Here is a 22,934-nt window from a genome sequence, read left to right as displayed (position 1 = left end):
GTTATTTTGTTATTGATGCTCACTTGTTGTCAAATCTTTCAATGACTGGAAAAACGAAACTTTAAATGACTGGAAAAACAAAAGTTGTAATGACTGGAAAACCCAGACTATTTGGGACTGGAAAGTCTGGAAAAAACTAAATTTCAGTGACGTGATAATCCTATCCACCAGGAACCATACGTATACGTAGACAACTGCGAAACTGTTCTCGTTTGTCCTGTTATAAGTCACCGCATCGGCACCCTTTCCACCATTGATTACCGACTAACTATTAAACTGAAAGAAATTAAAGACAATTAAAACTAAGAACATTTGGTAATAATAGCCAACCCAGCAGTTTACAGCAGTTTAAACTGATTAGATAATAACACTTCAACATTGTTTCGTTTCCAGTTAGTTATCACTTCATATTTTAATGTAGCTTCGTTTCATGTTGAGATATTTTCAAGTTGTTGAGTAATTTTATCGCAGCCGTCCTCTCGTTCTAAAGTGTCGAATGCAGGAATTGAAGTATATTTAAAGTAGATTTTCGTAGAGTGTTGCACCTAAAATCTGTCTGTCTGTTCACAGCTGGGAAAAAAACAGCTCGTCGTTATTTCCAAATTTTAAAGTGCCTTCAAAATGGAGTAGGCCTATTTGTGCTTCCGGGATACCTGATGCCAACGGCTCGTTCTATCGTTCAGACTAAATTTATGAGTAGGCTACAGTTTTTTTCTGATGATGAGATACCTTTATGAACAGTTTTGGTGATAATCTGTCCATTCGGAGAACCAGATGTCTGCTACTACAAGACTGTATTTTCGTCTCTGGTAATTTTCTATTATTCCGGAGATGGCTTTTTAAATTGTAGCTAGCGTATTTAGAGGGTGGGCCATTTAGCCATGTCCCCACCCCCTTCATGCCTGTGGAAGTCATTGGATTACTTCAATATTAACAATATATGGACGGTTTTACCCCTGAGTACAAGCGAAACAAGTATGTTAACTGTTGACTAAGTGCGGACAAACAAACGTAGGGCTAGCATTTCCCTGATTTTCCTGATTTCTCGAGAAATTAAAAAACTTAATAACATACCCTGTAAGTCCCGATCTATGACTGTATGCTAGTAATGAAATGTATTATTAAAGTTATTGTATATAAAACGTATACCTATCATCGTTGTAATTAAAGATATTTAATGTCTCTCGTATTTTTCAATCATCGTTAAACCACGAGTTTGGGGGTGGGGGGAGGGAGAGAATGGGGTTTGGGGTAACCATATTCACAATGTCAAAATTGAAAATGATGGGCTAATGAAGACGGGCAACGCCATGCAGGGTGCAATGAGGGAAATTTTGCCAGGACACCGGCAAAAGCCTCCTCTTTTTCGATTTCCAACTGTAGAGGGGTCTTAAACGTGCACAGCCTGTAGTACACGGGGCCTCGGATTATTGTCCTATCCGAACGACTAAACGCTTTTCCATGTCCGCCCCTCTTACCTGCATCACTGACAGGGGGAAACTGGGTTGAAAAATCCAAAGATATCATCTCGGCCTATGTCGTGATTGAACCCTAGACCCACTGAACCCTTAGGTTAGCGAGAAAGCGTCTAACTCACTGAGCCATCACAATGTCAAGCTAGTCGAAAGTCGTAGATCTAATAGCTTGATATTGTGAAGCTGGGGGTAACTACAACTACAACTCCCAGCCTTGTCCCGTCTTCCTAAATATGTAGTAAATGATATATTTGAAGAAGGTTGTCGCTATTTTTTTTTTAAAAAATCAGTTGTAACAATACCATGGGTTGGAGGAGACAAGGGGGGGGGGGGGGGGTGACTAAAATATAAATTTAATGTCACTCTCATTCTTTAAGACACGTCTTCGCAAAATGTGTAGCACTCAGTACGATATTTATGTTTTTTATAGTAGTTCTGGGGAACTTTTACATATATTCAAGACCCAATCAACCCCCAAAATGGCGAATTCGTCCCTTTAAATTTAATGATTCTGACAGTCTGTAGGATTCTGAAAAAATATTAGAAATTTACTTGTAGTCTGTCGTATAAATAATCACACAAGTTGCCTCCCCTCCCCTCTTACGTTTTAATGATTTCAATGAATTTAATCAAATCTATTGGCATGCGTATCAGTAATACTAATAACATCAGCTATTTAACTTATTTTGCACATTGCCTGATTTCCAACTCCACGTATTTGATTCCTGTAATTTTAAGAAAACCATACAATTCAAATGAATAATAGTTAAACAAATAAGAACACTATTATATATATACTACTACTTCCTTTAATTTTAACAACGTTTCGATTAACATACTGGAATCTTTATCAAACACAAAATGAGGATAATGATGAATAAAAGAAGTAGTCTAAGAGTCCCGGATAATTTAAAAACCTCTTGTGAATCTCTGTGAATGCTTTACTAGAAGTTTACTACGTGACAACAAATCTCGCTGTAGAGGGACTACCATACAAACTGTAAATACGAGCACGAATATTGAAAAATCAGATTTCAGTGTCCCCGATACACATAAACAGTTAAGTAAGGTGATGTATAATACGAAGATCGAAGATAGCAGATCTGTATAATCGGAAGATCGCAGACCCTATACACTACCGTTAAGTAAACCTCTTTACAATCTCTGTAAGTTACGATTCAACAGGCTACTGACTAATAAACATATAATAAAGACTGTAAGCATTCTATATAAATAGTGTATTCTCTGTATTTCAATAGACGATATTTTGTATCGTTCCATTCCTTTCATTGAACAATAATAGATATGTTTTGTAGTGATTTCCTTTCAATAAATAACAATAATATAACTTTTATATTTTCTATACTGACTAACTTATATTAAACACCAGAACGATATTGAAGTATATTTGTCAGTTTTATATCGTATATGGATGTTTAAAACATAAACTTTTTAAAGTAAAGAATGATATTAATATATAAGGTATTTATATTTTGATATTTTATTTAATCATCTATTAGGGTGGAGGGGGGGGGGGGGGGTACATGAGGGAAGACTAAAGACAATATAGGCACTGAGATATATTTGTCGGTTTTATCTTTGTTTAAGACATAACCTAGAATGATATGGTATTCATATTTTGATATTATGTATTATGTATTTTTGACTAATACTGAGATTATAGAACGATATAGGACTCGAGGTATATATTTTGGTTTTATTTATCATAGGTTTCCTATAATATTATACTATATATCTGGGTTTTTAAACCATATACGGTAATAGATATTTTCTTGATATTTATGAATCAGAAAATGTATTTTTGCGATTTTTAAAACGAAAGTGTAAAAGAAAATTGAAGATTGAAAGTAAATAGATATTCAACTGTTCTATAACGAAGTATGTTGGTAAAACTAAACCAATTCCTGTCTCTCTTATTCGTTATATTGTCACTCCAAGTCTGTAATCTAATAATACATGTTGCCGCTAGGTTGGAATTGTCCAGAATAAAATGTAAGAGGTTGGAATATTATCAGGAAAGAAAGTAAACTTGACCATCTGTCTGTTAGTTCTATAACAGTGTAAACATATCATATAGATACCCATTTATAGCATATCGTGATTGGTAAAATCTACCTTAGTGCGCATGTTATTATCTCTCAACAGTCTAACATGCCGCACAAATCTAGGATACAATATTCTTTTATATACTGTATGTAGTGTTTGAAATTCTTCTACTAAATTTGTACTTATTATTCAATGACATTTGGAATAAACGATGGTACAGACATAAGACATTATTTCCACTTGGCGATGTGAAAAGCATTTTGTTCCTCTATTTTCTAGATAATCACCAAAACTGAACACTGTCTCTCATCTCATTCTAGTCTTATGCTACAGGCTGTGCACGTTCAAAATATCTCGACAGTTGGAAATCGGAAGAGAGTAGGCAAATGCCTGACAAATATCTCTCATTGTACACTGCATGGCATTGTCCTTATTCATTAGCCCATTAGGAGCAGTACAGTTGGACATTTCATTTTTTCCTTCACTGTTTTTTTGTGTGCATCATAACAGATACCCCATGGAAAGATGTAAAAAAACCACAGGAGTAACATCTTCACAATGTCCAGGTATAAAGAACTTTGTCTAATACCTTGACTGCAATAGCCACCTTTATAAGACGAAGGTTCGAAAAAGCTTGACATTGTGAAGGTAGGTGTTACTTCCCATCAATATTTTTGGCCTCGTATACGAAGAATGTTTGGAGCTATCTTCCAAGACCGATACTGATTCGGAGGAAAGTTTAATTATATTATCTATTACTATAATCATAGGTTGTATTAATTATTAATTTATATTACAGTTTAATTCTAGATATTGATAGTTCCGCGGTGTAATAACACGTCAATCAACACAACATATCATTCTAATCAGCACGTTCTCAACAGACGACATACAAACATCATAGATCGTTAGCAACTAGCGAGAGTTTGAAACCTTTCCGGTCTGCGCTATTTTCGGACATGATCTTTTTATTTACAGATCGCCATTGACTTAAGATAACCATTTATAGCAGAGGCTATAACTGAACATGTTAACTTCCGTCGTGGACACATCAAGTACACAGAAAACATAAATAGACCATGCAACCAAAATAGATGCTGATGATATTACACCGACGCATTCGTTAGAATCTTCGTCTATATCAGGAACGTTCAGACTGTTTGCAGATTTCGTGACCAAATGGAAATCTTGACATAACGACATGTATGTAGATACTTGAGCTATTTTAGGAAGATTTTATACGTTGTTCGATCCTCGCTGACAAACCCGGATCATTCTAACAGATAGGAAATAGTTTGCGTGTGCACGAATTTGGAATTGATGGTTACGGTTGTTTGGTGTTCGAATGCCTATTGATCTTATATCAGTTTACTCGTGCGTTTTAACAAGTGACCTAATTAGTTGTATGATGTGAATTAGATGTAGTGAAATATGTTGGATTTCTGTTATAGATACCACGATAGAGTGGTCAAGTTATATTATATTTAATTACCTTTGGAAAGGTATTGGATTCAAAATGTCAAGTGTGACGTCAGGATCATTCCGACCAACCACAGCTCCAGGTTTGAGGAAGCATCGCTTCCGCCAAGGGCGACAACCCAATTTATTCAGAAATAGGTCACAGTCCAATCCTGATATATTGACTGCCTTAGAAAGACAATCGACCCACTCTTACAAGTTCGGTTATGCTGGACCGTATTCTACCCCTTCTAATCTCATAGAACTAAACGCAGTCAAACGCAGAGCTTCAAAATGCAATCCGATGCCATTAGTGGAGTTACCAGATCCGACCAAGGTTGTAAGAGAATGGTCGCAAGAACAGTACAAAAGGATCAAACGGAACCGACCAAAGTTGCCGATGATTGCCGATACTTCACGAAGGTCTTCCGAAATATCCCGAAGAGGAAGCGATGGGTTGTATGACGCTTTTCCGGAATCTGTCGAACGAGATTCAGATAAGGTTAAACAGGTAAGAGCCTACGTTAAATTCATAATTGGATTTATAACCAGGGATATCGGGGAGTATAAATTGTATTGTAGTAGATTACAGATTTTATATATGAAGGAAACACATGTACTACTGCGAAATGCAACTTGATTTTGATGAATAAATTCATGTTTTTTGACATACATTATATATATAAGAACATGTCTCGTATTGTCGATGTTTACATATCCATATCAATCGGATGATGGTTCGACCATATACGTTATTACATTCCTGCTACAATTGATAGAATATGTATCTTGTTATTTTAATACTTACTTATTACACTTACTTGATGCTGAAGAATTGCTATTTATTTATTTTACCCCTTATTAATTGGTATTTCCCATAATAAAGAAGCTTTCTCTAAAATTTTTAACACAATGTTTCGTATGATCATTCAGACAGTGTTATTTTTCTTACCAAGGTTCGGACGTTTCGCTGGTACGCTACAGTAATAAAGGCAGTCAGTAAACTGGGGTTAGATATGCAGAGATTATCTATCAGGTTATCGGAACAGGTGCCCCTCTCTGACATGTTTTATATGCCAATGAAACAACCAGACGAAGAAGAAGAAGGGTCCAAGTTATTTTTTGATAAATCTTGGTTTTCTCGAGACAGGGCGGTAAGTAACGTTTCGATTTTGTTACCTATTCATGTCAATTTCAAATTCAGTCTACCATATTAAGCTATATCTACAAAATCTTAAGCATCAGGCGTTGTGGAAGTTGACGTTTTTTTTTTCAGATCTCGAAGGTTCCACTGTGGGCCCAGACTATCACGATCAGAAAGCCAGAAGAAAGAACGAAAGATGAGATAAAACGACTTCATGATTTATTGATGGGAATGCAGAGTTTCCGAGAGAAATTTACAGAGAAAGCTCGAGTTAAGATCTGCCAATACATGAGATACACAAAGTAAGAAATTTTAGTAAAAATTTAATACTGTAGCATTAACGTATTGGTCCATCTAAAAGAATTCAAATTACGACAAATATCAATATAAAACTCGTTCTATAAAACACCTTTATCTATACTTTAGATGTGGTCGAGGTCGAGTTGTATTAAGACAGGGACACGAGGGAGAAAATGTTTATTTTATTTTTGCTGGGTCTGTCATGATTCAAGTAGAAATGGAGGATAAAAATGGAAAGATTTTCTCCACCACAGAAAATGTCATCAAAGCTGGGTCCAGCTTTGGGGTAAGTTATATTTTGGCAGAGAATTGAGTGAAAAGCCAGTCGAATTTGGATATTTGTATAGAAACGTTTTGATTTGAGTAGGATTCGAACCTGCAGCACTTAATCAATGGCGGTAAAAAAAAGGGCGAGTCACCTAGAAAACAGGTTTATCCCCCTAAAAAAAATTTTATTTGCAGACATTTTCGCCCCAAAATATGTGTCAGAACGCACAAAAGCTCCCTGGGAGGATTCCGCCTATAACATTTACATAAAACTGCCGCAACTAGCAATCTAACTATTTAAGATTTATGCTGAAAGATGAAGGGTTGTAACTCATGTCATGTGTTTTCAAATCAGACCACACCGAGATAATATGGAACAAGAATAAAGGTTATACCAGTATTTTTTGGCCAAGGACCAGCTGGTAGACAGGATCCTAAAGAACCTGAATTATTTCTTTTCCAGGAAGAATCTCTAACAGGCGATGGTCTACGATCAGCTACCATTATTGTAAAAGATCCGGCTGAGTTTTTTCATATCGACGGAGAAATATTTCTTTCAATTTGTCCTGGTCATATTGAATCACAGATTCGACGGAAGATGAAATTTGCTGAGTATGTTTATTGTATATTTTCAGTTTACATACTTGTATTTTCTGCAATTACACCGTTTTATGTGTTGTTTGTTTGTCGGACACGTCTGTGGTTTTTCAGTTCCTCTAAAACTAAGAATGTTGTGTTTCTGTGCTGTGTGTTATCTCAAAGGCTCTTTTATGTTATAAACAGCTTTGCAATAGTGGTGTCACAGGACATTTGGTCTTGTTGGAATTGCAGGAACCACAGACGTCTGACTGAAAATTAGAAAGATGCAAATTGATGCTATCAGTGTCCAAGATACACATAATTTTTTTAGAAAACCTCTTTACAACACTTTAAAAGTGTCGTGATTTTTGTGGAATTGCAGGAACCACAGACATCGGACTGAAAATTGGAATGGTGCAAATTGATGCTATCGGTGACAGTGTTCCTGATACACATAAGATATAGATAACCTCTTTACAATCCCTTTTAGATTAATATAATGACTGCTGTAAAGTTTATAATGTATTTGTTATATAAGTTTACTATAATTCTAGAAAGTTTGAGATATTCCGGTCTCTGGAACAGGAGGCTGTAAAAGATGTTATATTCCGGTCCCAGGTTATTAAAATGCCCCATGGTCGAGTTCTAGAAGAGGATTGGTCCAAAGCTAACTTTGTTTACTTTGTCTTGAAGGTGGGTTATTCAGTACATCTGTGTCAGATTTTATACAGCTGACGAGGGCAATATCTATATTTATTTATATTTATTCGGTATACTTGGAAATGTCTATAGAACCCATCCACAAAGGCTCGTAGCTAGACTTGTTCGGAAGAGACAAGTAATGTATCCGAAGAGACAAGTAATGCATCCGAAGAGGCAATGGTGTATAGTGTTAAGTTGCAGTAAAAGTAATGGTCGGTTGTCAGAAATTTTAAGGGAGGTAATCCATTTTTCGGGACACGATAATTTCGTTTGAGGTTGATCCAAGAGTTTATTTCAGGGAACCATAAAACTGTATCGCAATTTTGATGTGACGGCCATTCTGAAAGATATGGACGACAGTATAGAAGATATATTGGAAACCCAGGTGGCGCTGAAGAGACTGGTGGAAGATGGGATAGGTCAAACAGAACAGATGGCGCTGGTTGGAGCTCTTCAAGAAGGAGATTATAGTGTACGTATTGAAATGGAGTTTTAGTCCTACATTTCTGCACCATGTGGGCTAATGAAGACGGGAAACGCCATGCAGGGGGCAATGAGGAACAATTTTGGCAGAACAGCGGCATTAGGGATCTTTAACCTGCACAACCTGTAGCACTCCCATGTGTCCTTTATGATATAATTCATTCGAATTTCAGGATCTTTACATCTTATCCACTGACAGCAGTTTAGCTTTATCACCTGTTAAAATGGTCAGCCAAGGAGCGGAAGTGCTCCGTGTCTCACTGCGCATCTTCCGGAAAGTCATCACCAAGAAGGATATTGGGAACTATTTAACAGATAAATATGTCCAACACAAGTAAGTATTTGTTTGGGGTGTCAAAACGTAGAAAATTGGTATGGGGTGGGCACCAAAGAACTTGATTTTTAAGCCGGGCTGTTTAAGTAGACGGCGTAGGCCCTCTTGTTATGTAAATTTTTCAAAAACAGTCCGATTTTCAAAATAATGTACTCTTTATTACGAATATGATCCAAATGTTCTCTGTAAATTGGTGTATATTGATGCATTAAGAGGTACAAAAAGTCGAGTTGTTTTGCGTTCTACACTGGACAGAAAGTTTCGACCGTGGTCTAATGATAGCTGAAGCTAATTAACGTTCTATGACCGACTCATTATTCGAGAATTAACCTTAAGATTATACTGGTTGTAATGAGGGTATGACCGGTATCAATGCTTGGTTTGTCGGTCATTTTGTGTGGGTTTGCGTGTTTGACGGGGGTGGGAGAGGGGGTGCAAACTCTTTTGAAACATAATACAGGCCATTACTTAGTATATTTTACTCCCATCTTGTAGTTTCTTCAACACGCCAGATACATGTTTGTATCGTCTTTCACCTTAATGCATCTACTCTTGTTAGAGACCGATACACGTACTATTTGGATAAAATGAACAAAGATTCCATTATTATTATTAATAAGGGGGCGTGGTTTAAACGAAGACGACTGTCACTCTTAAATGTCTTTTAAATTGTCTATAGTGACTGATATAAGGTTACCAATATTAATATTTCAGTATCCCCACCGAGGTGGAGTTAGCTAGAAGGTTTATAGAGAATGCTCATTGGGAGAATTATAGAAAGCGGGTGATTAACGTGGTAGACAGGGTACATGGTGGGGAATTACTGGCCACTATCCCAGCTACAGCAAAAGGTACCAGCGGGTGGGCGAGGTGGCCGGGTTATACAGTCGACCAGAAATACAATCAAGAGGAAGACGACAGTGTTTTTATTGAACCTGAACATAAACCGAAGGTAGGCTGGTTTGATCTATCTTCACAATGTCTAGCTTTTACTAACTTATACCTTGACTGCAACAATCACCTTTCTTGTGTCACTTTATAAATGCACCAATTGGATTAGATTGTACGCAAGCGAATCTTAAGCTTCTTTTCTCGCATATGATCATTACTCTTGCGAACGCAGACAAAGGGTTGTAATTCATGTAAATCTAAAAGGTCCTACCCTTGATAGAATACAATTTGTGTATAACATTCCAAGAGAGTTAGTGATATAAGCACAACATGATATGGGTTTGTAACATTGCTTAAAGTAAATACTAAAAATTGAATGATTTCTGATTTGATTTAATTGTAGATGGATACATTCTATTTCATCAGACAACCTAAACCATCTCGAGTTAAACGATTGGCTGAAATAGAAAATCGGCACCGGAAGAAGAAAGATAGACCAATAGGGTTGACGCCAGCGGAAGAAAATGTTAAAATTGACGTCACAGATGGACCACGTGTTGTAGTGGACAACCCGCGAACATTTTTAAGGAAACCCCCGCCCAGTAAACCCCCAATTCAACTTTTAAAAGAAACAACTTGAACTTCATTGCGGAAAGAAAGCTTTTGAATGTCATCATAGTAGAATGTTGTGTGATCTTTGAGACCCTATATCTTATAAAATATTACTATCAATTGTGTCGTATTTCAAAAAGTAAATTTCCACAATCAAGACAAAATCAAATCGTAAGATTTTTGGGGAAACAGGGCCCAGACCCTAATTCTTTTGAATTTAAAGAAAGATTTTCTGGGCGGATGTTTTTATTTTATATGTGTGGCATGACAAACCACATTAATTGTGTTTTAAGTTTAGTTTAGTCTCTTACAATCTTATTCAAATGCGGGTTTCGTATTTTTGCTGAAGATTACTCCACTTGCCATTCGTGATCTGTCGAGATTTTTCTTTAAATCGTGTTCTGTGGATTTTAGACCAAATAGCATAAAAAAGAAATCCAAGTTTATGTTAACCAATCAAAAAACACTGGTTAAATACCGATATCAATCAAAATATATCCCATAATTCCTTTCGTAGTGTAAGGAAGTCGTTTTATTACTTAGAACATTGTATAGGTTGAATATCAAAGAGACTGAATTACAGGAACCACAGACATCTGATTGAAAATTGGAATGGTGCAAATTGACGCTATCAGTGTTTATACATTTAGAAAATAACCTTACAATCCCTTTAATTAACCTTGAACATGAGATGCATAACAAGTTCGTAAGATCATGGATGCCAAGTGAAGTAACAATCAGAAAAAAAAACATGAGACAGAGTGACATATTTATCTACAAGAAAATTTAGGATCTGAGTTTATTTTGGTCCATTTTTTTTACCCCAGTCACTGAGCTCACGTGATCCAAACTATGTTAGAAGTAGGATCTTCACACGAGATAACACGAGACCGGAAATGAGATTATTATTTGATACATGTTAATTTCCGGTAGACAGAAGATACGAGATAAAGTTCTTAATATCAGAAAGAGTGTTCAAGTGACAAAATGAATGAATGAAATGAATGAATGAATGAATGAATGAATGAATGAATGAATGAATGAATGAATGAATGAATGAATGAATGAATGAATGAATGAATGAATGAATGAATGAATGAATGAATGAATGAAAACGGCTTCGGAAGTAACCGAGAAGCAGAAAACTATTTTTAGCATCCATTTCTATAACGAGTGTGCGCCATCTACAGTGAACGTAGTGGCGGCAGTGGTTCCCGTGTTTACAACAAATATTTATTGAAGAACAACAACCACAGCAATTCTCGACAGTGTCCGTAAATCTGAATCTGTTGCAGAGCGCTAGTGGAACTTTCACAGTAGACTATTTGTAACCACAGAAGTCGCTATATTATCTGTATGACGTGTTATTGTTTATTATTGTTAATATCTCTGTGACAGGTGTGATCTATTAATAACTCTGTAATTAACACCCGTATTTTTTAATTAATCTCAGTAATTAACAGGTATTTAATCTTACGTAATGGGTCAACACGTATGGTATTTATTATAAGTCGGTCTCATTTGTCCTTTCCGAAATCGATCGTAGGCGGTTTTTCCCCGTCACCGATGCAGGTCGAGGCTGACATGGATAAAAGCGTCGAGCCGTTCTGATGGGACAATAAACTGAGGCCCTGTGAGCTACATACTGTGCATGTTAAAGATCCCTCGGCAGTTTGAAATCGAAAAAGAGCACTCACTTACATGAGGGTTGCGCAACCATATGCTACTGGTGATCTCTATGGTGTATGTCACCTTTATTCCATTTACATGTCAGAAATCTATTCACTGTTTCTTTAATCCAGCGAGTAATATTTCACACCCTCAGCTAGCAAGTTATTGACTTCTCTAAGTTAATTGGCTCGGGGTATTTCAGCTCACGTGAACAGGCCACAAGGTCGCTAATTATATCTTATTGTACATATAGTTCGTACACGATCTAAAGCTTAGGTCACACATTCACGGATCACTTCGCGACTTTGACGAAAGTAAGCTTATTGAATTTTATAAGCATTGAAATATTAACGTCTTGAAGATTGGAGACTACTAAATTATTAATATACTCGATCAATAAGTCATTTACCTATATTACTATAGACAAATTACTGGACAAACTATGAAATGAATGTATGGACGTTAGGTACGTATGACGTAGAACGTCCGAACGAATGATTGATGAATGAACGAACAGATGATGAAATCAACGAATGAATGAATGAATGGACTGCTGTTTGGGTTTGAAGAGGAAATGAGGGATGGGGGGTCATACTACTAAATAAAGGTATACGTTATCATTTAATTGATGAATGGTATAAGCTATGTGGACTCTCTGAAAGGATGCAAAGTTGGTTAACCAAGTCGCAGAGACGCATCAGGTAAACTAGGAGGGTTTCTACACTTGCGACAACCGCTATAGGCCAGTGAATGAGTGAATGAATGATGGAAAATGAATGAATGCATGATCAGTAACATAAGTTGTCCCCGGGTAATGATGTTACAAATATAACGTGGACTGACAGAATGAATGAAGGAATGATCAATAACATGAATGAATAAATGAATGAATAACATACAATGCCCGAGTTATAATGTAACAGGAATACAATAGGATTTGGAGTCAACAAACCCTGTCGCAGACAGTCATCACGTCGCTACGCTTGTGACAACCCATGAATGAATGAATGACAAATGAATGAATGGATGATCAATAACATGTAATGTCCCCAGGTTATAATGTAACAGAAATATAATGAATGTCGAGGCGACAAACTCAGTGGCAACAGGAACCATGTTATTCCTCGCTTCCTCGCTTCCTTATTTCAGAACAAATGAATGAATGAATGAATGGATAATATGAAATGTCCCGAGGTAATAATGTGACAGGAATAACAGATGTAAAAATAAATGACAGCTCGTCCCGAATTATTCAGACTATTACTGAAGATGGTGAAGAAGTCGCAGTAACTCCATATCGTTACAGCTCCTCTCCTGTCAACTCAATTTATCTCCTCGTAAAGTAATGTGATCGCTTTTCTACAACCATTATCTCTATCTTTACAAAACGAACCACGGCACGAGAATACTCTCTAATGTTCACGGTGACCACAGCACGCGACAAGACGAGCGCGGGAAAATCGATGGAGCAGTGGTAAACGTTATGTTAAGAAAGATTCTAGTAGAAATGGTGCAGCCGACATGTACGAAGTGTCGTCAGTATTTGAAAATAGGTAATGACCGCGGAGTCTAGGAGGGTGTTGGAAAGTAAACCACGTTCATCGTCTGCGCCTAAAAGCTCCGACATGACGAACATACCAAAAATAGTCCTCGAGGACAACAGGAGTGAACAGGAGTTGATTTCGTCACTGAGAATGGCGTCGGAACTAGGATTACCGGCTTCGAGTATGCCGAATTTATCTTTAGAACGGTTTGCAGAGATTCAGTCTGATGAAACGGGCAAATTAGGAGTGTACTGTTCTCCCAGGACAACGAGACGATCTGTGGATCTGGACGCTAAAAAGGAATACGAGTGGTTGGAGAATATCGACTCGACTAATTCGTTACGTGTGTTGGGAAGTTCGAGTCGGACAGGGAGTGCTTTATCGTTGAACAGTGAGTGTACAGCCAGGAGTATTGGACTCCTATCGAACGATTCTTCAAGTGAAAGCAATAATTCTATAGCTGAAAAATTCGCCGATTCTTCCTTGGACAAACAACCTCAGTTACGTCGGTACATGTCACATCCGGAAAAAGATTGTGAAAGTCCGGAAATGGGCGTAACTAGGAGTGTTCAGTCATGCGTAAATTTAAAGGGAGAGCAAGAAGCAACCGGAAGTGCTCATATGCTTAGTAACGATATCACTGCTAAGAAACTTGCTCTGTTACCTTCAGACTCTACAGATGAATTAGTGGGCGATCCGAATTCGGAAAAAATTTCAAAATTTGCAGATCCAAGCAAGTCTCATATCGTGTCGTATAAACGGGGTGAGAAGTGTTTACGAGAAGGTCGGATAAGACGATGGCTAGAGGATATGGATAAATAAGACTACCGGTATTAATATGTGAGACTGTATTATCCAGTCGTAATCTATAAATTCCAATACAGCGACCGGTTTTCATTTACTCGGCACCTGAAATCGATTTTGTTTTTTATTTGAGATGAAGTTGTTTCACGTCCTATATTTCTGTAAAGGGAAATAGAAATATTCTTTTATTTAGCCGAGTTTACACTGGAGGGAATAAATACAACAACAGTAGGGCCTTTATGGGATTTTATGTTCCAACTGTTCCGTGTATTATTGGACTAATGAAATGAAATGGAGTTTTACTTCCTTCTGTTCTGTATCTTATTAGACTAATGAAATGAAATGGAGTTTTACTTCCTTCTGTTCTGTATCTTATTGGACTAATGAAATGAAATGAAGTTTTATATCCTACTGTTCTGTATCTTATTGGACTAATGAAATGAAATGAAGTTTTATATCCTGCTGTTCTGTATCTTATTGGACTAATGAAATGAAATGAAGTTTTATATCCTTCTGTTCTGTATCTTATTGGATTAATGAAATGAAATGAAATGAAGTTTTATATCCTACTGTTCTGTATCTTATTGGGCTAATGAAATGAAATGGAGTTTTATATCCTACTGTTCTGTATCTTATTGGACTAATGAAATGAAATGAAGTTTTATATCCTGTTCTGTACCTTACAGGACTAATGAGATGAAATCAAGTTTTATATCATACTGTTCTGTATCTTATTGGACTAATGAAATGAAATGGAGTTGGAAACAATCTAATTTCGTGTGTTATGAAAAAAATGCAATCAAACATTATCGATTTTGCGATGCTTGAATTCGTTTAACTTTTGCAAAGTGTTTTTTTGCAGTGTACAACAATGTACAACAATGTACAAATTGTAAATCAATGTACAACAGTGTACAATATGTACATCAATGTACAACAGTGTACATGAATCAAAGCGATATTTTAACATTAGCTCATTACACCAATTGGATGTATTTAAACCGACGTTATGATCTATTTTTACATGATTTAAGTGATTTTGTGATCTCTATAAGAGCTAGTTATGGCTCAACTGTTGTGATATTAAGTTGTATTTGGTTTGTTTGTTTTATTGTTACGAATGATTTCATCGCCTATAGTCGGTTTGTTATGTTTATGCACACGGACGTGCAAACTGAAGGAATAGTCTACTTTATTTCGAGGTAAATTTCTTGGTAATTTACACATGTAAGAGTTACTCAATTCATTGCCAAGAAACAAAGTAAAGCATTCTTCTGTCTATTTGGAAACGTCGCCGTCGTTATAGTAATATATTTGAGCAAAAATATTAGTGCTCATTTGGTCTAAATCTAAATCCAAACAAGATCGGTCCACTTTATTTCGGGTAGAATGATGAGTAATTAAACTTTACAAGTCAAATCTTACATTGTGTTGATTACTATACTTACACTATCTCACAATTAAGTAGACTGCCCCTGTTTTTGTATTGGATCTGCCCAGAAAGAATTTGTTGTAAATGTAGAATTTTACATTGAGAAATATCATACCTATGACAAAACAGGGTAGATCCGGGTGTGCACATTACCTTGGCTTAACTATCTGTTCTATCTGTTACATACATAGACATGGGCAGTCTGAGTTGGTGTGGGGTAGAATACAAGGATCTGGATTGAATTACCTCTAAACAAAGTGGACTAGTCTATATTTTATTGCGTCCTCGGACGTGCAAAAGCATCGTTGATTGATCTGTTAATTGTTTTCACCATAACATACGTTTTGGGGGGAGGTTGGGGAATCCACAATCCCAGACTACGTTCTTGACAGAATGACAGAATCAACGAACCTTAGTACACTATGTATCTCTAAATGTCCGTCGAAAATAGTTTTAATTCATACATCTTATTCAATATTATGCTATGTTGAGTTAAACTCTACCGATTGAATAATTTTTAAAAACGAAATAATTTCCTCCATTGATTCCTTTAAATCAGTAAACCAAAGGCAGTTTGAATTCTATCAAAATATATATTTTTCTTTGACCAATCTGTTTGAATACGTTGTTATTATTGAGCGGTATCCTATGGGATTGAGATGGAAGTTTAAGCTATCAGTTGTAAACGAACTAGAATGGTTGTATCGATTAGAATTCCTACAATCAAACAATCTGCCACACGACCGCAATATTTCTTCTTTTAATGGAAATTGGCCAAGTATTTTGTTATTTTTATGTCAACAAAGGCGTGTATTCTGCTGACCTTGGAGTCGAGAGAAAGCGTGTGTTCTTGTTCAAGCCAGGGGTGAGCATTGCTGAGGGTAAATGAGAAGCCTCATAGATTTTTTTGTTGTTGCCGAGCACATAATTCGGAAAATAAAGTTTTATATTTACTCCTTTCACAAGGAACGGGTTCCTTGTCAAAACGCAGCAAGGGGGTACGAGGAGTCTGAAAGTTTGTTAACCTGGGTTTAAGGTGAAAATATACGCGCTATACATTACTACCAGTTGTGGGATGTTAACCCCCCCCCCCTCCCCCCCTCCCCCCCTCCACCTCGACATACATCGGCAAGTCAGCAAGCCTAGTTTCAATACCTGTTAAACTGAGTTTTGAATGTTTTTTAGAATATTTTTTGTGTGACCGATTTTCAAATGTATTCTGTTATACGTTTTCTGTGTATTTTGCAAATAATTTTACCAAAAAGGTGCACGATATTTGTTATATTATTTACAGGAAACTGGTGACCTACTTATTGTTGTGAAAGCACGTGCATACTGCAAGATATAGAATTCTGGGTGATTTTGTGATATTTTGATGTTATTTTGTATTGTTGAATTTCGTTATTAAATCAAAATTGTTTGTATGATTAAATTTTAGCTCATCCGAACTTGACCAATTCTATGACGTCACCATCGACAATACTATTATGCTTTGCTGGCAATAAAAACTACGAGTGCAACAGCTATACGTAGAAAGTACTTTGTTCCCAACTATCCTTATATAGTAATAATAATAACATTTAAAGGGACAGTTACGCCATTTTGGGGGGTTTATCTTGAATATATCCATAAATAGTTTCAGAAGTAATAGAAATGTACGAAAACGGCACAATTCCTTAAAAATATCTCAAAATAGGAATTTCTATTTCTATAGATATTTTTTCTATATATGGCAGTGTCTCAAGTAAAATATGACTCGCCTTTTTAACATTTGAACGCGGATAATTCTGGACAGACATGAATTTGAAAGCTCAAATTTCGAGTGTGAGCTGTGCACCCTATTACTGATTGGCTTTGTTAAATAATCCCGTTTCTGAGGATAAGGTACGCTTTAACGCTTAGTTTTAATGATATTGCAAGAACAGCAAACATCTGACTGAACATTTGAAAGCTGTGAATCGATGCCATCTATCACTGTCCCCAATACACAAAAAAGTTTAGATAAACCCTCTATACGATCTCTTGAATAAACCTCTTTAGAGTCGCCCTTAAATTAACAAATATCTGTCTCATCCGGTTAAAGATTATCGGAAAAAGGATGTTGAAGATGCACTACATTCAATACACATAATTATCATTTATTTTACATCATCAAATAAAACAAATTAGATACAATAAGTGTCTACATGGTAATCTGTTGTATAAGGCAACAAACCCAGGGCTATATTCTCCACAGTTATCTCCCTTTATAGAGTTCCGGTTTCAGGCATTTGACAGGTACATCGCTCTCGTGATCTGCCTCGACGTTCAACAGTCGTTTTGTTAACCACGTAACCAGATGGGCAGCATATTGGTCTGTCATTAGCAGTACCAGATACCGACCCCTCACCACAATCGTTCTGAACATTACATCTCATTGGCCTACCTCGTCCCTGGCCTCGTCCTTGGCCTCGCCCCTGTCCTCGTCCCCGTTGATTTGGTCTGCGCCCTCCTAAGCGTCTCCCTCCGCCTCTGGCCCCGATACATTTACATTTAGCCTCGGTCATAGCTCCTCTGGGTGGTCGTAGTCGGATTCTCGATCCCTCTGAACAGCAGTAGTCTTTACCATCTAGACTTTCCATCACTGGATTATCTCCACAAGTATTATCTGTTTTACATGGGGTTCCGGCTGGAAGAAATTAAAAAACGAAATCATATATACATGTATTACAAGTTACAAATAAACTTTTTCTGTTACAAGTTTGAGGATAGAAGGGTTTCCGGATTATTTGTGATCAGTAAACGGCACTGATTTACTTGCTATATTTTGAAATATTTGTTTTATTTCAGGGTTAAAATTAAATTGTAAAACTTTGACCGTTTTTGAAAGAGTTCAACTAACTGTTTTTCATAAAGTACATGTATACATAAACACACCAGAAACATATATCGAAAACAAAACAAAAATTCTATACACACAATCTATCAATAACATGGAATAGACTCGGTTACTGTTGTCTGTGTAGGGAGGTGGGGGTGACTCACGGCAGCAACATCAATGACGAATAACTCCTTTAAAACAAACCTTTTCGTCCTCGTCCAAACGATTTTACAACAACAACAAATATTACCAGACACGTCAGAAAAAATGCTACCTTCGCCATGTTGGAGTGTTCTTATCTGTAAATAAACGTATTTATTATTGTTGACATCGTCTTATTAACACATTCGAATATATATTATCATATTATTTATCAATAAGGCGGCTGGGTACGTTTTTAAGATAAAAAAAACCCCTCAAAAACAACAACTGCAATAGATCAACTTCACATTGTCAAGCTATTACGATCTTCGTCTTATACCTTGGCTGTAATAGCGATTTGATTGAATTGTCTGACAACGAATACAGCCAATCAGAGCCCTCGACTGTCAAAGTTTATAGCCTTTCTGCAGAGAGCTCTGGCTGTATTCGCTGGCGTACAACCCAATCAAATCGCTGCATTTACAAACAAGAATACATATACTAGAATAGTAGCGATTGCAGCCAAGGTATTAGACGAATTTTCAAAATGAAGTATTTTTCCATCCTAGGCCTGAACATTTGGGAGAATCAAACCCTCTCTTCCTCAAAAACTGAATAATATTAACTATGTAAACATTTGTAAAGGGATGCCAAGTTGAACAATTGAAATCTATATAAAAAAAAAACGCCTAAAATTGATGAATATTTATGCTCTTATTGTCTAAGTTTTAAAATTTAAATTTTATGTTCATTCAACTGCCCAAAACTGATTTCGCTCTATTCGACTATATTATATAATATATGCCTTTCTATTTTGTTTTTTTTTATAAACAATTAAATGATAACATACCAAGTTCACTCTCGTCGTAGTCCGCTATCTTAATTGAATTATCTAACTTGATGCATTTAATATATAGTTTCAATTTACACCACAATCTATGCATCCTGAATAACACACTGGGACAGTCTACTGTCTGCTATTTCTCAAGTGACTACAACGTCATTTTAAGATACGACGTCAAACTTATACTGAATTCCTTGTGGGGCAAATCTTTTTTTTTCATATTATGCATTTTATAAAACGATTTGATTTTATGCACAAATTATTTCAAAATTTGGAAAATCAGTTTATGTTACTACGTATCCTCCCCACAAATAAAGTGAACTATTCTTGTTTTTGTTTATAAATATCCGGATGTAGACCTATACCATTTTAAACTGTCAACTCTAATGTATAATTGATGCGATTCTGTCAGACCAGTTTTCATTTACGTAATCATATATACATGTAACCCAGTTTTGGGGGAAATTGACACTTAAACTGTCAAGATCTTAAAGGGTGAATCCCAAAGATAAACACCGAAAGAAACACAATGCATTATTATGGTATTGATTCTACGATGTCCGATATGATGGGCGATGCTGGAAATTGTATACACGAGGTGGTCTGGTCACGATGCGGATCATCTTCACAATGTCAAGCTATTATGAACTGCGTCTTATACCTTGACTGCAATAGCTACCTTCCTTGTATCATGGAAGTTTGTAAATGTAAATCCCCCATTAGCTTGATGAAAGGAGTATTCTGAATATTCTACATATTCTGTCCTAATTTCATGAATCATTTGCTCGGTGATGAAAACTCTTCTAGGAGGCTTCGCATGTACCCATGGAGGTGTTTACTTGCACCTCTAGGAAGAACTAGCACACCATCTTATCAACAAGGGTGTTATTTACCGAGAATTGTGCCATATTCAATATGATAGTAGGCCTCGACCTAAGATTAACCACCACGCTTGATAAAAACTAATTTATAATTATATTACCGTAACAGCAAGTGTCTGAACTTTTTCTAAATGATAACCCAGATATAGACCGATAAGATATCAACATATATCATCGTACCCTGAACAGTGGCTCAAGTATCACAGGGACTGGTTGAACCACGTCCGGGGGCCCCCACCCCTAAGGAGGCTCCCACACCCAGCAAAAATGCAGGAGGATATAAAAAAATTCCCGGGAGTTATACGGGCCCCCAGCTCATCTAGTTCAGCCACTGGTGCTGAATAGGTTTTTATTTACTTCGTCAACTTCGTGGTCCTTTGGAAGTGAGCACAATAAAGAAACCTTTAAACAGTATCATCGATCTGTCGTTAGATCCTGACTGAAGTGACTATGTAAAAAGTTAATAAAAAACGCAAAAAAAGTTTGGTTTATTTTCAATTATGTTAAACGAATATATATGTATATATTGTGACCATGTATCGTTACTCTCTGTACAGCCCTGATGATAACAATGTAAATTGTTGAAACGTTGTGTATAATAAACTCTGAGTAGTATACCATAAAATTGTGTACTGTTATTTAATGTGAACTCTAACCTTAAATATTGCTGAAGAATTGCATACAGGCCTGTATTATTATTTGTTTAAATTGAATGCTTATAAATCTGAATGTCTTTTGTTTATGTTATATCATGTGACATATTCTATGCATCAAAGTCTAAAAGATAACATCGTTTGTCACGGGGGTGGTTTATCACATTGTAAGTTTTCTTTTATCAAAAACTCGGATTATCATGTTGAAATAAACATAATAATACATGTAAGTCCTAATACTAAACCAACAACTTGCGTTAAAACCGATAGATATTATTTTTGTACTGAGGTACTTTGAGGAAGTCGAATATTTATATCATTTGAACAAAAAACTCATATTTAATGGTTTAGAAATAGTTTAAAAGATAATTTGAAGGCTTTGGTGAAATTTTACAACCTTCTTAAAACATCTACTTATTAAGTCTAAGAAGAGATTCTTCCGACATTTTACCGATGATTTTTCAGGTTCTATTAATATTGCAACCCGGATGTTATCCATAGCTTTTGAGCTTTGTGAGAAGTTACAGATTTTAAATTTAACAAAGATAAATGTATAACAGAAGGGGCATAACTCTTTTTACTCTTAATAACACTAATTGGAGGGCGTAACTCTTTTTATTCCGAAATAAAGTTCAGACTACAAGGACGTCACCAGTGTAAAACATTTCGTCTTTCCTCACTCTGGCAGCAAAGTATAACACTTGTCCCTTCCACCTTTGTACCTTGTAGAACATTACGAGCTAGACAGGATAGTTTGCCAAAGGACTGTCTGTCCCTTGTATAACCTATATCCGAGTTAATTAGACAGAACAGTAAAGTTGGCTGTAAAAGTAATTAAATGTCATATGATTCTTGGTGTTTAGCAGCATATTGTGGTGGTCATAGACTTGTACTTGATTAATTGTTAATGACACTATTACAGATCAAACGTTTCTCGTGGTGAGCAATTTCTCCTGTTTGTGTGTAGGACTGATATTACTGTCTTCGTCACATTAATCCTGCCAGATGGTCCGTTTTGATACCGTTCAGATTGACCCAATATGTCGTCAAATAAACATCTGTTAAATTTTGGATGTCAGTTCAAGTATGATTCATGAACAGATGTATGCTCTTATCAGAGTCATTGATTGAATATTGGTACAGGAATATGCAAGAGTCAGAATGGTGCGAGAATTATTTGAAATGGTTAGAGCTAAAAAAAAAATAAAGCTTGCATTACATTTCTAAATCCATAAAGAAATGCCATCACCGTAAATGGACAATCATAGGTTTGTGGTCTGTGTCTTTCATAAACACCATAACATAGTCGACCCCCGAATCACACTCCATCATTTTAATGTGTCTTTTTGTCCACACTTGAATTTTGAATCTGTACTTCGATTTTTACCCAGATTTATGAATTGGTTTAATTGTTTTATCTTGTATTTCTCGGTTTCTCCATGTGAACCATCGATCGAAACAGTTCTAATTATTGTGTAGCTTCGTAGTCATCAACGCATCACGCAAAACAGACTGAGTTAATTCCGTACTGTTATTAGGGCTGAACTTGACGAATTACATTTGGAGCGAGAATTTCCATATCAGCAATAATTCAAATATATTGAATACGTCATTAATCAAAACTGGGTTAACAATTTCTAGGGTGGAACACTTTCAATTACAGACTCCTAACATTCTTAAGTTTTCTTAGAAATAGATTCACGATGGTATAGGTTATAAGATATCATATTACATGCATGTAAGTTCAATCGATTATTTGAAATGTCCTAGATCGACCTATACATAAATAATT

The 22,934-nt window shown here is 36.2% G+C and overlaps 3 protein-coding genes across 3 annotated transcripts; 2 read left to right on the top strand and 1 right to left on the bottom strand.

Moving 5' to 3' along the window:
• The first annotated feature begins 4,489 nt into the window (after positions 1-4,489).
• On the top strand, positions 4,490-10,427 carry LOTGIDRAFT_233393 (hypothetical protein). Its single transcript, XM_009059421.1, has 10 exons — positions 4,490-5,511; positions 5,957-6,154; positions 6,277-6,446; positions 6,571-6,730; positions 7,175-7,323; positions 7,845-7,983; positions 8,291-8,464; positions 8,649-8,809; positions 9,524-9,761; positions 10,104-10,427. The coding sequence occupies exons 1-10, from the start codon at positions 5,059-5,061 to the stop codon at positions 10,338-10,340; spliced, it is 2,079 nt and encodes a 692-aa protein (XP_009057669.1). The 5' UTR covers positions 4,490-5,058; the 3' UTR covers positions 10,341-10,427.
• A 3,181-nt stretch (positions 10,428-13,608) lies between these two features.
• LOTGIDRAFT_163327 (hypothetical protein) lies at positions 13,609-14,349 on the top strand (the record flags this gene model as incomplete). The annotated part of the gene is made up of 1 exon (XM_009059420.1): positions 13,609-14,349. One exon carries the CDS (start codon positions 13,609-13,611, stop codon positions 14,347-14,349), a length of 741 nt encoding a protein of 246 aa, XP_009057668.1.
• A 3,533-nt stretch (positions 14,350-17,882) lies between these two features.
• On the bottom strand, positions 17,883-19,638 carry LOTGIDRAFT_233392 (hypothetical protein). The gene is made up of 3 exons (XM_009059419.1): positions 19,615-19,638; positions 18,828-18,922; positions 17,883-18,431 (listed from the first exon to the last, which is right to left on the bottom strand). Exons 2-3 carry the CDS (start codon positions 18,904-18,906, stop codon positions 18,010-18,012), a joined length of 501 nt encoding a protein of 166 aa, XP_009057667.1. The 5' UTR covers positions 18,907-18,922; positions 19,615-19,638; the 3' UTR covers positions 17,883-18,009.
• Between the last annotated feature and the right edge of the window lie 3,296 nt (positions 19,639-22,934).

The sequence above is a fragment of the Lottia gigantea genome (genome assembly GCF_000327385.1).
Source record: "Lottia gigantea unplaced genomic scaffold LOTGIsca_39, whole genome shotgun sequence".
NCBI lineage: Eukaryota > Metazoa > Mollusca > Gastropoda > Lottiidae > Lottia > Lottia gigantea.
Note: the sequence above shows the minus strand (reverse complement) of the source record. Positions and strands in the feature narration are given on the sequence as shown.